The 17,370-nt window shown below is 22.1% G+C and overlaps 4 protein-coding genes and 5 non-coding genes across 9 annotated transcripts; 5 read left to right on the forward strand and 4 right to left on the reverse strand.

The window, feature by feature from the left end:
• Nucleotides 1-1,034: 1,034 nt before the first annotated feature.
• PVVCY_1104670 (U2 small nuclear ribonucleoprotein A', putative) lies at nucleotides 1,035-2,098 on the reverse strand (the record flags this gene model as incomplete). The annotated part of the gene is made up of 4 exons (XM_008625912.1): nucleotides 1,035-1,185; nucleotides 1,315-1,397; nucleotides 1,575-1,789; nucleotides 2,020-2,098. 4 exons carry the CDS (start codon nucleotides 2,096-2,098, stop codon nucleotides 1,035-1,037), a joined length of 528 nt encoding a protein of 175 aa, XP_008624134.1.
• A 1,807-nt stretch (nucleotides 2,099-3,905) lies between these two features.
• On the forward strand, nucleotides 3,906-3,979 carry PVVCY_1104680. Its single transcript has one exon. It is a non-coding gene; the product is annotated as a tRNA-Arg (tRNA).
• A 625-nt stretch (nucleotides 3,980-4,604) lies between these two features.
• Nucleotides 4,605-4,676, reverse strand: PVVCY_1104690. The gene has a single exon. It is a non-coding gene; the product is annotated as a tRNA-Trp (tRNA).
• A 732-nt stretch (nucleotides 4,677-5,408) lies between these two features.
• Nucleotides 5,409-5,482, forward strand: PVVCY_1104700. The gene has a single exon. It is a non-coding gene; the product is annotated as a tRNA-Arg (tRNA).
• Nucleotides 5,483-6,128: 646 nt separating this feature from the next.
• PVVCY_1104710 lies at nucleotides 6,129-6,200 on the reverse strand. Its single transcript has one exon. It is a non-coding gene; the product is annotated as a tRNA-Cys (tRNA).
• Nucleotides 6,201-6,613: 413 nt separating this feature from the next.
• PVVCY_1104720 lies at nucleotides 6,614-6,684 on the forward strand. Its single transcript has one exon. It is a non-coding gene; the product is annotated as a tRNA-Gly (tRNA).
• Nucleotides 6,685-9,030: 2,346 nt separating this feature from the next.
• PVVCY_1104730 (membrane associated histidine-rich protein 1a, putative) lies at nucleotides 9,031-9,845 on the forward strand (the record flags this gene model as incomplete). Its single annotated transcript, XM_008625911.1, has 2 exons — nucleotides 9,031-9,453; nucleotides 9,723-9,845. 2 exons carry the CDS (start codon nucleotides 9,031-9,033, stop codon nucleotides 9,843-9,845), a joined length of 546 nt encoding a protein of 181 aa, XP_008624133.1.
• Nucleotides 9,846-10,846: 1,001 nt separating this feature from the next.
• PVVCY_1104740 (membrane associated histidine-rich protein 1b, putative) lies at nucleotides 10,847-11,886 on the forward strand (the record flags this gene model as incomplete). The annotated part of the gene is made up of 2 exons (XM_008625910.1): nucleotides 10,847-11,251; nucleotides 11,512-11,886. 2 exons carry the CDS (start codon nucleotides 10,847-10,849, stop codon nucleotides 11,884-11,886), a joined length of 780 nt encoding a protein of 259 aa, XP_008624132.1.
• Nucleotides 11,887-13,266: 1,380 nt separating this feature from the next.
• PVVCY_1104750 (tryptophan-rich antigen tryptophan-rich protein) lies at nucleotides 13,267-15,404 on the reverse strand (the record flags this gene model as incomplete). The annotated part of the gene is made up of 2 exons (XM_008625909.1): nucleotides 13,267-14,625; nucleotides 14,799-15,404. 2 exons carry the CDS (start codon nucleotides 15,402-15,404, stop codon nucleotides 13,267-13,269), a joined length of 1,965 nt encoding a protein of 654 aa, XP_008624131.1.
• Between the last annotated feature and the right edge of the window lie 1,966 nt (nucleotides 15,405-17,370).

Below are 17,370 nucleotides of genomic sequence, written 5' to 3' on the forward strand. Positions count from 1 at the left end.
TAACGTTAAAGATGGTATTACCAAATTATTCATTCTGGCATCCCTATTTTTTTACGTTGTTTAAAAATTATCATTAATTTTCGTACTTTTTGGTAATATGATATATTTTTTAAAACTAATTACATTTACATTAATATATTTTTTAAAAATGCATCTTTCTTACAAAAAAAAAATATACATCTTAATAGAAGTAACTCATACACCTATGTATTATGCATGTGTGAGAAGTAGGCGTGATAAGAAAAAGTAATTCAATATAAATCAATTAGTCATTGAACCATTTAATAAAAAGGGCATAATAATATGGAATTTTTAGTTTAATATTATTCCATATGAACATGGAAATAACTATATTAAATTATGTTAATTGAATTGAAGCAAACAAATACATAAACATATTTATATTATTTTGTTTCTAAGTTGGTAGGAAAAAATAATAAATAAAATAGATTAAAATATAAATACACAAAAATAAAATTGTTTTTGAATTGAACATTTGTTTTTCATGTATTAAAAATATAACATATATTTTCGCAATTTAAAGAATAGAATTGGAAAGGGTTATAAAGTTTTAAACGAAAAAATAGTATACAAAATATGCACAATAATATGTATATATACCAAGATATAGGTATATATGCTTGAATTTTTGTAATTAAAGTATTTTACCAAAATATTGTCTCCTGGAATGCTACATAAAGATACTAATATTTATAAAAAATTTAATATAGGAATTTTTTAATGCCCATTTATACTGATTCCCTTATATGCATATAAAGATCATCAACAGAAAAAGGATCTTTAAGATATAGCTTTACCCCATTACAGGTGGCGCAATTGGCCGAATATAAAAAATAATAAAATAAACAATAATAAATAAGGTAAAGTATATTCCGAATTTTTTTTCTTCGATGATGGTGGGTATTATCTGACCATTAAATAAAAATATAATAATCGTAGAATCCATATAAAGAAACTGATATGTAGCGGGAGTACTACTGATTCAGGGTGTGCATATATATGGAACCAAGGATTTAATTTTCATAATCAGTATCAGTATCATCTGCGTTGAAGGTTTTCATCACTTCTTCGGCTTCTTCCCGGTCTTTTGTTTTAATTTTTTGAAAATCTAAATATTTCAAAGATGGTAAATTATAAATCAAATATTCTCTATAATTTTCTACTCTACAAATAGAAATATAATAATAATGTATATATATGGGTATATAAAACATATTTAAGGTTGCACCTTCATAATATGCAATCCTATAATATAATAAAAATTTTATATAAATATACTGGATATAAACTTACTTTGATACTGAATTTTCTAATAGACTGAGTCTCGTTAGGTTTTTGGCTTTAAAAAGCGCATTAAGGTTAGATAATTTTTCGATCTGTAAAGTCAATAGCAACGTTTGCATATGCATTCATATTTATATGTATGTGTAAGATGAAATATAGTAGGGAAATGTTAAAACACCAAAATTATAATTTGATATGTGCTTATTATGAAAACGTTATAGTTATACGTAAAAAATATATGTATGTGAGTGTGCAAATATTTGTCTTACTTTATTATTTGTTAAAATTAACGAGTTTAAATTAGGTAAGTTTTCAAATACATCATTGTCTATTCGAGTGATTTTATTGTTGCATAATATTAGGGTTTTTAATTTTTCTAAATATGGAATATTATTTAACTTAATAATTTCATTGTCGCTCAAATCTATGCATTCAAAATAGTCTTTCGTAACTCCTAAATTTTCAATGATACTAATTTTGTTACCTTCAAAATGAAAAAAATGGAATAAATAGGTATATAAATATATATATAAATTATTTGAAATTCGCAAGTTATGAAATTTATACAAGCATTGGAATGTATCATGTAGTTCCCTTTATTTGTATCATTTCTTTCTTGGTATAGCTTTATTACTATTATTTTGATCTACATGGATATATTTTTTTTATTGCTAATATATTAGCATTTTACAATTATATATTGTTTCTTTATACCTCTTAAATATATTGTATTTTCATTAGCAGGGTTTCGTGTTTGATATGCATCATTTATCATATCTATTGTTATTCTCATTTTGTTCTATGCATCCACTTTCTTAATACTAATAAATGAATTTCTTAAGTTTAATAAAAAAAAAGAAACGAAAAAAAATAATATATATACTGGCTGATGAGTTAAATATATAAAAAATTTCTACGATATTTTAACTATTGTCCCCTTATCATCTTTATGTATAATTTAAATATATTTCAATATTAAAATAAGCTTGGAAACAAATCCTTATTTTTAATTTATAGTTCGCCGTGAAAAGTGTAAAATATTTTTGTGGTTAATATTTTATTTGATATGAATATCGTGATTCATTTTTTATTATATTTTGAAAAAGTAAATAAGGATATATATTTTTATATAAAAAACATATTATGACATACCTAGTGTTAACTTATATTTTTAGTATATAGTAGAAATATTTTTTCTTTTTTTTCCTGATTATTTGCATTCGATGAATTTACTGGGAATAGTTTATTTATTATAAAAAAAATATATATATTTAATTTTTCACAATTCTTTGAATATTTTCCTTTAATTTGATGATAGGTTACTTGCCATACTTTTGTAAAAATACATATAATGGTTTAATTTTACAATTATCACCATTAACATTATTTTTCCGTGATTGAAATTAGTATGTATTTTTGAAATTATATCTTCTTAATTTGTATTTGTTTAATAATTTTGATTAAACCTATATCTTACAGCCCCACAAACAATTATATTGTGTTAAATTAGTGAAAGAAGAATATATACTATTAAAATAGTTGTTATATATCTTTTCCTTTCCATCCCTTTATATTAGTAAATAAATGACTTTTTGTTAAAACTATATCATTATGCAACACCTATTTATCTATCTTTAAGGTAAATATTCATTATAAATTAATTTTATAGCCAGAACAACCAATTTATGAGAATAAAATATTTGCTAATACAATTTGACAAGTTTTTAGTGTTGGGTTTAGCAATTTATGTATATGTATTTATTAAACCGCAAAAATGAAGACGTAGATATTTAAATTTTTAGATATAGAAAAATAATGATTGTATAGTATTCTCTACACATTTTATGATCATATTATATATATAATATAAAGTATATACTTTTTATCTATAAAATAATAAATAGTTCTTTGGGGATTATAAATAAATTCAGCTATTAAAAATCCCTTGAAATAGTAAAAGGGAGCACAATGTCATTTATTTGTATCAAGAATGGTAGCATAAAATAAATGAACATAATGTTAATTTCAACACAATATCGTTTCAAATAAGGATTTGGCGATTAAATAACAATACTAATATATAATATACATAGTAGTAATTCATTGAAGTACGTAAATCTATAGTGTTAATAAGTCTCCAATATCAAATTAAATATGTTATGTTGTGTAAACATAAAGAATATTACTTGTTTCATAAATGTCCATACTTTAAAATATTGCAACAACGATATTTTATGGTGTTTTAAAATATAAATTACTATTTATAATTAATTTGGTGTTAATATTTTTTATGTGTAGATAAAATTATTCTTTATACAATATAAATGGGTTATTGTAAGAAACAAATAATTGCAATTTATATGCCCACAAAGAATGATTTTTTGTTTTGTTTTTAAAATTTATATGCGAAACTATTGATCTGTTATTTTTATATAAGTATATTATTTATTAACGTTATATATTGTACTATTTTGAGGGAATTTTATATTAAATAAAAAAAATAAATAAAATATTAATAATAAAATGATATATATGTTTTATAATAAAATTATATTAATATATATTTTATTTAATAAAATAAAAAAAGAAAATTTTAATAAGGGCCGGTAGTTCAGTTGGATAGAATGCCCGACTACGGATCGGGAGGTCGTGGGTTCGACTCCTGCCCGGCCTACACTTTTATATTTTTTCTTTAAATTTAAAACAATCATCCATTGAATTAAAAATGTTTTAAATGCAATAGAAAAATATTTTTAAATTTATTAACAAAAAGAATGATTCATATTTTTTGTAATTAAAATGTGAATATAAAATATAGCATAAATACATTATGATCCAGAATAAATATTAAGAATTATTTTTTTAAATATTTGCTCAATGGATTGCCATCATATATATATTATTTTTATATATAAGATCATTTTATACTGCCATATAAAAAATAGCCGAAAGGTATGATGCTACTATATTATTATTAGTGTATTATATATTTTATGCATAATGTGTACATAAATATTATAACTTTTATATTTGCAAAAAAAAACATTAATAAAGACGATATTTTCATTAATATTATTATATGATAATTTTTGCGGGTTTCAAAAATAATATTTAATCTTATTGTATATACATTATGCATATTATGTACATGAAGCTATTAATTTAATAAACTCGAGTTATTATTTATTCTATTAAATTATTATAATAATAAAAAGCAAAACATTTAATAATAATAATAATAAACTTTTTTTTATAATAGCATTATTATAGAAAAAATTTTTATTAACAAAACTATTTTTTGAGCCCAGAGGGATTCGAACCCCCAGCCTTCTGATCTGGAGTCAGACGCGCTACCGTTGCGCCATAGGCCCAATATTAATTTATTTTTATATTATGTATTATTAATAAGATAATTTTATTGTGATTAACGTAAAATAAAATATTTTTATTAATAAATGTAAAAGTTTTTAATTTTATTCATTAAGTTATATATTTGTGTAGATAAATTAATTATTTTTCGTTTTGCATTTATTTTTATGATTTTTTAATATTTATAATATATAGAGTAGTATTATATTTCCATATATAATTTTGATGTCGTATACACTTTTCCCCTTAATATTTTTAAATAAAGTATGATTATGCATTTATGGATGAATAATTAAAAAGTTAATGAGCTAATGATATAAGTATTTATATGATTAATTAATCTATCTATAAAAGCAATATTTCTGATAAGCTTTATGCGTTAATGAGCATATGCATAGAATTAATAGCTGCATACTTATATATATATTTGATTGTTTATAAATAAAATTTAACAGTTTAATTATGTTCTGTTGTGTGAAAATGGCAACTTAATAATAAATGAAGACGTTATTGTATGCTTATTTATTTATGATCTTTATTATATGTGCACGACTTTAAATACATGCTACAATAAAACATATATTATAACTGTGGAATTTCTATTTATTTATCATTATAAGAATATATATTTTTAAATAATTTTCTTTAAATATTATATAAAACATAAATATATATATACATGAATTATATTTTTAAATATAAATATTATTAAAAAAATTAAAAATAACATAATAGCACCAGTGGCGTAATTGGATAGCGCAATGCCTTCCTAAGGCAAAGGTTATGGGTTCGAGTCCCATCTGGTGTAATAATAATATTTTTCCCCAAATTTAATTACTGAACAAAAAAATGTTTACAATATAAAACACCGTAAAAAATATAGTTTTGAAAATAATAAAATATAATAATAGATAGGAGCAAATAAAAAAGTTTATTTTATTTAATTTAAATCAAAAAATTATTAATTAAAGTTATATTTTTGCATTTATTTTATATGAATTTAATGACATACCAATGGAGCTTTACACAAAATGATTTACATTTTTTTATAACATATATTTTTTATTATTTATTTTTTCAAACTCAAAGACAACAACATGAATGAAATATTTATGATAGACTATAATATAGAATATATTTCTATATTTTACTGTGCCATAATAAATACAAAATAAAGCATTTTATAAGATTTAAAACACTTTCTAATAATTTTCTCATTTTATATGGAACAAAATTGCAGCTAATTCTAACATTCATTTATCAATATGCACATGGGATGAAAGAATTTTATATAAGTAATAAATGAATATATTTATCGTTATAAAAAAAACATGAAATTATGCTTTATGAATGTTAACTATTTTATAGGAATGTTATTACAATATTTTTTATTATATAAAAATGTAGATATTAATAAAATTTGTTTGAATAATTTTTATAATAAAATTGAAAAAAGGGCGCGCACGGATTTGAACCATGGACCCGCTGATCTGCAGTCAGCTGCTCTACCGCTGAGCTACACGCCCACTAATAGGATTATGAAATGATGTTATTATATATAATATATTTATCATATAAAAAATATGTAGCTTTATTTATAAAAATCTATAATGAAAAGGTGATCAAACTATAAAAAATAAATAAATATTTCATAAAATAATAATATTAGCAATAAATAATATATTTTTAATATAAAATATTTATAAAAAATATGAATAAAAAGTTAATATATAATTTATTGTGCTTTGCTATATTAAAATAGTTTTTGCTCAAAAGATATAATTTATTATTATTATTTTTTTATATTAGCATTGATGATTTATAGAATATAAAACTTATAGATAAATAAAAGTATAAATTATTCTACATATGTTTGTGATTCATTGTCAATGCATAATATATGACGATATATTTATATAAATTAAAATAACATCATTAAGCATCTGTGGTCTAGTGGTAGAATACTTCGTTGCCATCGAAGTGACCCGGGTTCGATTCCCGGCAGATGCATAATTAATTTTTTTCTCTTTTTTCAATAAAAAAAATATGTAGCATTTAAATTCAAAACATTAATAATAAATATTATAGTAAAAACTATATTTAAATATAATTGTGAATTTTTTTTATTATGAAAAGGAATAATCTCAAATAATTGATAAGATTTAAATATAAAGCTTTATTTTTTAAGAATTGCAAATATATTTTTGAAAATCCGTTTTTATAAATTTAATAAACATATAAACTACTTTTTTTATACATAAGTTTCCATATGTCTATACATAATAAATTTATCTTAGTATTTTTAATAACTTATTATTATTTTCGAATATTTTAAAATACCATTTTAATTGTAACTCCAAAAAAACTATATAAAAATACAAGTACAAAAAACACGCGAGCATTTTATCCTCTCTCTAAGTATTTTTATTATCTATATTAGCATTTTAATGAAGGGAAATAAAAATAAAAAGTTTATGCCAAATATTATTGCTATTACTGGAATATTCCTTCTTTGGTTAAAAATTTATGATATAATAATATAATTTAATATTATATTAATTTTCATGATAAGTTCGACTTTTATGATTACTTGCTCAAAAAAAAAGTTATATAGACATGTTTTATTATAAAAATAAAAAATTATGACTTAATATTTAAGAATAATTATTTTTAATGTTTATGCTTCATGTCCAAAATTATATACTAATGCAAGCTGTTACTTTATATAATTTTTTTATAATAAATAAAAATTACATATATACACATATAATGAGCATAGGAAACATATTATGGGTGGGCTTGTATTATTAATGCTTGTGTATGGCCACACACCAATTTAGCTTTATTGTATAAATTATCATAAATAATATATGTGTAGTATACATACTAAAATTAACAGTATAATTTTTAAACTTATTTTTTGGTGTTATTTTTTTACACATTTAAGTAATTTTTTCATAGATAAAGTTAATAAAAAATATAAATAATGAAATATGATAGAATGAAAAAAGTAATGGAATCTAAAATTTTATGAATATGTTCATCATTCATTTTAAAGAACAAAGTTATTGGTAAAAGTTATAACAGTATTTTGATTCATAAACTAATATTTATAAATAAGTATATATTGTATTTATGTATAATAAATTCGATAATGATCCATACATAAAAAATATTGTTGTGATAAAAAATGGAGATGCTTAATTATGAATTGCCTATAACTTAAAAGTTTTTAAACATTTTGACGAATTGGGCTTAGAATATATTATGCATATTTATTTTTATTTGCATAACACAATTGTTTGATAATGAATAAATTGAATAAATTATAGTGCTTGGGGAATGTATTTAATTAATGTAATAAGCTTATTTTTTTCGTGTGAAATAAAACGATAGTTATTTTTATTAGCGATTTTATTTATTTGATTTTTAAAAAAGATTTGTAGCAATGTGACGCAGGTATAATTATATGTGCATATTAGCACACTTATACCAATAGCAAAAACTTGGTTTGTAGAAATGCTAAATTTTTACAAAATATGAGTGAACAAAGATGCACCTACAATAATATAAGAAAATATGTGTTGGGCTGCATTAAACCGAGAAAAAAAATTAATTCAAGATTATAACCCCCTAAATAATACAGAAAAGATTTATTATTATGATAAATTAGGCAATTGCATAAAAATAGAAAAGAGAACCAATAGATACCATTGAATAAAAATTATAAATATGCACAAAACGAAATAAAAATATAAACACATTATTTCAAAAACATACTTTTTTAATATAAAATGAGGATCAAAATTTTAATAATATATTTTTAATATTATTTTAATAATAAAGAATTAAAGACTTAATAAATATAAAATAACCTATGAGTATCATTGTGCTTCATTTTTTTATGTGGTGTGTATTGATATAATATAAATTATTCTATATTTTATTATAGCCTAATAGAGAAATATATTTGCATATAGCACTTATTTATTCTGTGCATCTATATATACAAAGTTATAATATTTGAAATATGCATATAATTTTTTAAATTAATTTTATTATTAAAGATATAACTTAATGAAACGTGGTTTGTGTGTATGTATTATTAATAATAATTTCTATCATTAGGTTTTTAATTATTTTTAAGTATTAAGAATAGGATAACCAAGAAGGTATTATCTACATCTAATTAATATATATATATATATATATTACAATAAAAATATTATATTTTATATTATTATAAATTAAGCATCAAAAAATAAATATTAATTAATTTTATGGTATATTAAATAATTGAGCTCTTGCTTCACGTTATAAATATAAATTTTATAAGTCCTACAAACTAATAGAAAAATGAATCATTCGAAAAAAGATAAGGATGAAAATAAAGTTGTACAACTTCAAGATGAAGACTCATCTGAATTATCAAACTATATAGCCAAGGAATCAAATGAGACATGTTCATACCTTAAGAAAGCGGAGAATTATATGAAGAATTTTTATCAAAGCTATTTAGTCCCAAATGAAAGCTATGATAGCTCATATGAGAATAGTGATGATGAAAATGAAGAAGATCAAAAAAATGAAGGTGATGAAGATAAAGAAAGCAAAAAGAAAGAAAAAAGAAAGCGAAAAAAAAAGCCCAAAACATTACTTGAAACTGTAAAATATAATGTTATGAAGAGATTGACACCTACGAACCTATTATTTATTTTTTTTTTCATTGTTTTTTTAATGTGGGGATATGCTAACATTTTAAGGAACCCAAATCGAATAGTAAGTTTAATTATGCTTTTCGTACTTATAAATTTGTATTGTTTTAAATTGGATAACTATAATGTTATATAAAAATAATGCATTGAGAAAATTATAATTAAAAATAAAAACTTAATGAGGTTATGTTGCATATTATTAAGTAAAATGTTTATATGTCTGTACAAGTGTGAAAATATATATGAATGTATAAACCGCATATACATTGTGTTGAAATAACATTTTTTCTTGTAAACCATTTATTTATATTACATATTTATTTATTATTACAGGGGTATACTGCAGGCTTTCTAACTGATGCAAGCCATGAACGCACCACCAGACCTCCAGGATGTACTTGCGGAAGGCATAAATCCCATGGTGATGTTGGAAGCGCTGGTGCACATGCAAAATAACTAAAAGGGTTAATAAATTCACGTTACCACATGGTGCTGCAGCATATTTAATAAGATGTATTCATACGTTACCATAATATCAAGTTCTAATGGATGGACATGATATAGTATTGAATTTTTTTTAGATAATCAAAAAATATAAATTTATAGAGCACACATTTAAAGTGAGAAAATGTGTAATTTTAACTTTTAAACATTTTTATTTATATTTTTTTCAACACATACACACTGTGCTTATTTTTAATATTACATCTATTATTTTATTGTGTATAAAACATATTTCACGAAAATATAATATTTTTTAATAACTTATAATTAAATATAAACTATATAATCCTATAAATAGCATTACTGTTTATTGCACAACTTCTATGGGCCATCTGGGCTCGATGCATATACATTTTAACAATACCTAAACAATATACATTGATAAACTTCGGGTTAATTTTTAAGAAAATATAAGAATAATAATAGTTAAATGAAAAATTTACACGGTTATAGTTTTGAATTAGAAAAATAATAAAAGTGTAAAATGGCAAAAACATAAGCTATGTGTTTCTAAGGTTAATAGATGTTTTTAATAAGTAGAGAAAAATAATTGATATTTGAATCCTAAGTTCATTTATGAAGTTAAACAACAATATGCGTGCTGATTATACATTTTGTAAGAATTGTGAATAATATGAAAAAAGCTGTGCATTATTTTTTATAATTTATAGATAGAATAGATAGATGCGCAATCACATACAAAAATATATAATTTGTGGATTTAAAATATATAAATAGTAAAAGCACAAATGTAACTATAAATTTATTAAATTTATTTTAAAAATTCCCTTCTCAATCTCAAAGTAAAGTAAAAAAAAAATAGAGACCAAAAACATATTTTTTATGGATTCTAAAAAACAGAACCATATAAATAAAGAGCCTTTTTTTCAATACTAAAAAATATGTTATCTTATTTTATATAAATTTTATACTTACACAAATTATTGTCAAAAATGAGTAAGATTCAAGAAAAAAGTGCTACAAAATCAACTACTAAAAAGAAACTTAAAGAAGAACTAACATTGGAAAACTATAAAGAAGAACCAAAAAAAAAATATGTGCAATATGAAACTGAGGATGATATAGAAAGTGAAGAGGAAAATAGTGATGAAGATGAAGAAATTCAAGTAAAGGAATATGATGAAGAATGTGAAGACGAAGACGATGAGGAAACTGACAAAAAAAAAAAAAAAGGAAAAAAAAAGAAAAAAGAAAAAAAGAAAAAAAAATCGAAAGTAAAATCGATGATAGAAAACGTGAAGAAAAACATAACTCTTAGAAATGTAGCAATCTTTCTTTCAGCGGTTTTCCTTATATCATTTATATATATTCAAAATGAAGATTATTTTATTCAAGCTGTAAGTTCGAATTCATTTATATCTCTATATCTCTATATATATTATTATGTTATTTTTAATTTTGATCATCTTATTGTTTTATAAAATATTGCATATATGAAATAATCATTAAAAATAAAGGGTGTAAAAAAATAGTGTGCATATTAATAAGTACAATAATACGTATGTATTGTAAATTATATGTATAAAAATACACACATGTGATGAAAATACCTTTTTCTATGAACACATTATTTACATTATTATTTTTTTAATTTTAGAAAAATTACGCAACTGGATATTTCCAAAACGCAATCGGTTACACACCCCAAAGGAGCTCGGGATGTTCATGTTCAAAAAGAGCCAATTCCCTATCTTCACCTCTTAAAGGAGAAGAGCAACCCCAATTTGAATGTCCATTAGTAACTCTTAGAAAAAAGTTATTAGAAGAATTAGCAAAGGCTTCCCAAGCGGAAAAGCTTCGAGAAGCCGCAGCGGCAAATGAATCAACACCAATTGTAGATACAGCCGAAACAACACCAGTTGCACCCCCAGCAGAACCAATAGTACCAGAGCCTGCTGTACCATATCATCCCGAACCAGCTCAACCTGGACCCATCTCTAGTGAAATAAGTGATCAGATTGTAACAGTATAAACAGAAATAACATCCCTTAATGATGTACTATTTTAAAAATCGGAATATTGTAATAGTAAATGATAATATAATTAATATTTAGAGGGGAAAATAATGGGGAATTAATATTATTTATCTCTACGCATAATGAAAAATATAAAATAATCAAAAACAATTTTAAAACAACATAAAAGCTATAAAAATTAAATGTCAACATGGGAATTATTATTATGTGCATTATAAGTTAAAAATGATGCCTTATTTTTTCCATCATGTTCATAAATGTAGAAGGATATACAAATATTATTTTATTTTAAATAATAAAATAACAATAATGAAAATGAAAATTAAGCAAAATGAATATTTTTGGATGCCAAGGGCATATATAAATTAATGTTTTATTTATTATTATAACTCTATATATTTTTTAAAAAGGTGTCCCTTTTTTACATATTCTTACAACTATATAAATATATTAAACCTATGTTTTTTAGTATTTTATCTAATATTTTGATTATGATGCCCTATATGTGAATTCAATTGTCTGCATTATTTTAATATTATATAAAGGAATTATTTTTTATATTCCAATCAATATTTAAGAAACTTTTGTTCATATATATGTTTTTGATAATTAAATGATAACGCAAAATATAAAAACACTTATTGTAGAAACATTTTTTTATTAAAAATGCAAAATTATATAATTTCATAAATGGTATATATAATATGATATGTGATGACAATTAAATATGCAAAAATATATTATATAAAACACCAAAAAAAAAAAATGAAATATTACTATTTTTTCACCATTTATAGATCACCATAAATAAAAAATATAATACATAAAAAAAGAATTGTTAATTAAAACATGCACATACAAATATTGATATAAAGAGGTTTCGATATGCATAATACACACAATAGTTAACTTATATAAGTATTATTTATAAAATGTAAAAACACAAATAAAAAGCAATAAAATTAGGTTGGAATATATTTTTATATATTCTTCAAACATTTATGCAAACCCTTTTTATAATAAAAGGTATATCATTAAGAAGATATGGAAAATGAAAATAAATATTTATAAGCCTATTTCATGTTTTGATCTGCTTATTTATTTTTAATTAACCTCCATTTTTATATATTGTAGTTTCACATCTTTGGTATTATGATTTATCTTCAGTTATTTATCATAATTTTACTATAATTTATTACACATATATAAATTTCCTACCATTTAATTATTGCATCATTTACAAAATGAAATGAATATGCCAGCATCTATTAGCGGATACTTACACATAAATACAATAAATAATTTTATAAATTTCAAGTTATTATTGTTTTATGGGATCACATTTTTTGATTTATCTATTTGAATTATGAAATTTTCTATTCCAATGATTGTGGATTCCATGAATTATATTTAGAAGTTTCATAGCGATTACCCCAATGATTCCAATTTGGATTAGATGGGTTATAATTGCTACTTTGAGGATCCATATATTTCAATATATCAACCATTGGGTTGTAATCACTATTTTGAGTATTCAGGCGCTTCCTAATTCCATATGGCGAATTAGAAATGCCATTTCGATCACTCCTTTTCCAACCCCGTCTATTTAAAGTATTTATATCAGTATTTCGGAGATTCCAATTATCATTTAGTGAAGTTGTGGGTTCATTTGTGTTTCCCCAAAACTTCCAAGTTTTATTTAATAAATTATAATCATTATTATAGCCACCCCAATTATTCATATTTTTATTGGATAAAGAGAAATTGTTATTACAGTTGTTCAAACTATTCCTAGTTCTATATAATGATTTAAAATAGGAAATTGGAATATTCCATTGTTTCAAAACATTAGATACAAAATAAAAAATATTGCTTTCCATATTGGGTGAATTATATTTTTTATATGATGAATTATTCAAATCACTTTTTTTTTCCTTTTCTTTTAATTTTCTTTTTTTGGACTTATAATTTTTTTTTTCAGATTTCCAAACATTCCATTTCTTTCCTTCTATTAATTTGTCTATAAATTCATTACACCATTCTTCATAATTTTGGGTTGTATCATTTTCAAAATTTGCCCACTCGTTACTTTTCTTATTCATAAAAAAGTAATCTTTAATTTCTATCCATTCGTTCCATTCAGATGCTTCTCTATCTAATCTATCTTCCCATTTTTTCAAATTTTCAAATTTTGATGGATATAGTTTTATAAGCCCTTCATTAATATATTTCCAATATTTCCAATATTTGTTTTCACGAAGTTTCCAATCAGATGATAGCCATTCGTCGAATGTATTATTTTTCCAATTATTCCATTGGTTCATAGTCCATTTATCCATATTATATTTAGTTTTTAATAACCAACTTTTGAATTCTAAATTCATGGTTTTTTTAGCTTCTGTTTTTACCCATTCTGCCCATTGTTCATCATCAAAGTCTGATGATTCTGTAAGAACATTTTTTTTATATGCTCTTTCTAAATGTTCATTATAATGCATCCATTTATTTTCATGATTTTCTTTCCACGTATTCCATTCTTTACCTTTAAGTTCAATCATTTTTTGTGTGTCATCTTCTAATTTGGAATTAAATTCTTCAAATTTGTCATCTAATTCGGATTTCCAAAATTCCCATAATTCCTCTTTACCTTCTTCAGATTCTTCTATATTATCTACGTCATTTTCTGACATATTTTTATTTTCTTTATTAGCGCCTGTTATGTAAAATTTTATATTCTAAAGAAAGGATTAAAAGAAAAAATATAAGCACATGTGTATGATAATATGTTTTGAAAATGCATTTTATGAATTATATATGCAAATAAATATATAATTTTTCATATTTATCATTGTATTAGAGAAAGTCTAAAAATACAATACTTTTCGGCAATATTTTTAAAAAAACTTACATTATTAATTCTTTTTAACATTAATATCAATAAAAAACTAAGGATTAAAGATGCAAATGTTATCATTGCTAATTGTAAAGGATTATCCAACATATCCATATTCATAACATGGTCTCTTAATCTTTGTATGATTTGGAGATTTTCTAATTCTTCCTTATATTTTAGAAGTAATATATGGCTTTTTTTTAATTTTTCAGTTATTACTTTACTATAAACCATGGCATTATGAGCTAGTGGATAATGTATTATAGGTGTAATAACGTCTACAACTTTAGAGATCATACCATTAAATTTTGTTACACTCATTTTCGAATATATTCTAACTATTTGGCTTAAAATTCCAGCATTTTCCACTAGGATTTCGTCGGTAAATATTTCATCGGAATCAATTAATGATTCATCAAATGTGTCAGATAAGGTTTCATCATCTACTTCTTCATAATCAAATAATGTATTAGTGCTATTCGTTACATTATGAATGTTTTGAATATCTAGATCGCTTGTATTCATATCATTACTTAATAAAATTTGGCTACCAACATTTTCGCCATGTATAGTACTCACATTTAGAGTATTATGGCCTTCAACTGCACTTATTGCTTCCATATTACTATATTTCTAATCATATGTATTATACTATAAACAGTTATAATTGGGGAGGAATATTTATAAAATTACGCATTTGAGGCAATCGAATATATATATTTTAATACATATATATGCCTTAAAAGTTAATAATTTTTTTAACACACATTTATTCTGAAATGAGAAAAGCGCTATTATTTATATTATATATATTTAGGAAGATTTGTGTGCCATTTTTTTTGAAGTTAGAAAATCAAATTATTCAATTTTATGGATTCGGTGATAGTAATATATATTTAAATTATTATTATAATTTCATGTGCTAGATTAAGTGAACACGGGAAAAAAATATATGATGAATAATATACTTTTTATTATTTTATGGAACTACTTTATTTTGCTTTATAGCATATAAAAATATAATAAATAACAATAATGAAAATGAAAATTAAGCAAAATGAATATTTTTGGATGCCAAGGGCATATATAAATTAATGTTTTATTTATTATTATAACTCTACATATTTTTTAAATAGGTGCCCCTTTTTTACATATTCTTACAACTATATAAATATATTAAACCTATGTTTTTTAGTATTTTATCTAATATTTTGATTATGATGCCCTATATGTGAATTCAATTGTCTGCATTATTTTAATATTATATAAAGGAATTATTTTTTATATTCCAATCAATATTTAAGAGACGTTTATTCATATATATGTTTTTGATAATTAAATGAATAATGTAAAATATAAAAACATAAGCAGATTCGTTTATCATATATAAAAACATTTATTGTAGAGACATTTTTTTTTATTAAAAATATATAATTATATAATTTTACAAATGGCATCTTTAAGATTTCAAAATAAAGATGATATTTAGTTAAAATGGTGTGTAAAAAATTTAAAAGGTTTCTAAAGTAGCATATATAATATGATATGTAATGGCAATTAAATATACAAAAAAATATATATAATTATTATATAAAGCATTATTTATATTATATATATAGATAAAATATTTGTATTGTGGATTTGTGCATAATATAAATAAAAAACACCAAAAAATAAAAAATTAGATATTACTATTTTTTCATCGCTTGCAGATCACCATAAATAAAACATATAATACATAAAAAAAAGAATTGTTAATTAAAACATGCACATACAAATATCGATATAAAGAGGTTTCGATATGCATAATACACACAATAGTTAACTTATATAAGTATTATTTATAAAATGTAAAAACACAAATAAAAAGCAATAAAATTAGGTTGGAATATATTTTTATATATTCTTCAAACATTTATGCAAACCCTTTTTATAATAAAAGGTATATCATTAAGAAGATATGGAAAATGAAAATAAATATTTATAACCACATTTCATGTTTTGATCTGCTTATTTATTTTTAATTACGTTCCGTTTTTATATATTGTAGTTTCACATCTTTAGCATTATGATTTATCTTTCAGTTATTTATCATAATTTTACTATAATTTATTACACATATATATATTTCCTACATTTAATTGTTGCATCATTTATAAAATGAAATGAATATGCCAGCATCTATTAGCGGATACTTACACATAAATACAATAAGTAATTTCATAAGTTTCAAGTTGTTATTATTTTATGGAACTACTTTATTTTGCTTTATAACATATAAAAATACAATAAATAGCAATAATAAAACGAAAGGGTAATATATTATTTATAAATTGGATCCTTTTAATAAGATTATTAATTTTGGTGTATGTGCATGAATCTTTTTAAGCTATATAATAGATGCTGATTTTATATGCATCCATTTCAATTTTTAAAATCGTCTTAGATCATAAATTAACAACACAAATGGGAACATATACAATTATCTGTGAACTGATATTGCATAACAATGATGATTAAATAGTAAATTGAAAATATTTATCTTAAATTATAACCGATAATATATATAATGTGTAATAGCAGTATA

This window comes from Plasmodium vinckei, assembly GCF_900681995.1.
Source record: "Plasmodium vinckei vinckei genome assembly, chromosome: PVVCY_11".
Taxonomy (NCBI): Eukaryota; Apicomplexa; class Aconoidasida; order Haemosporida; family Plasmodiidae; genus Plasmodium; species Plasmodium vinckei.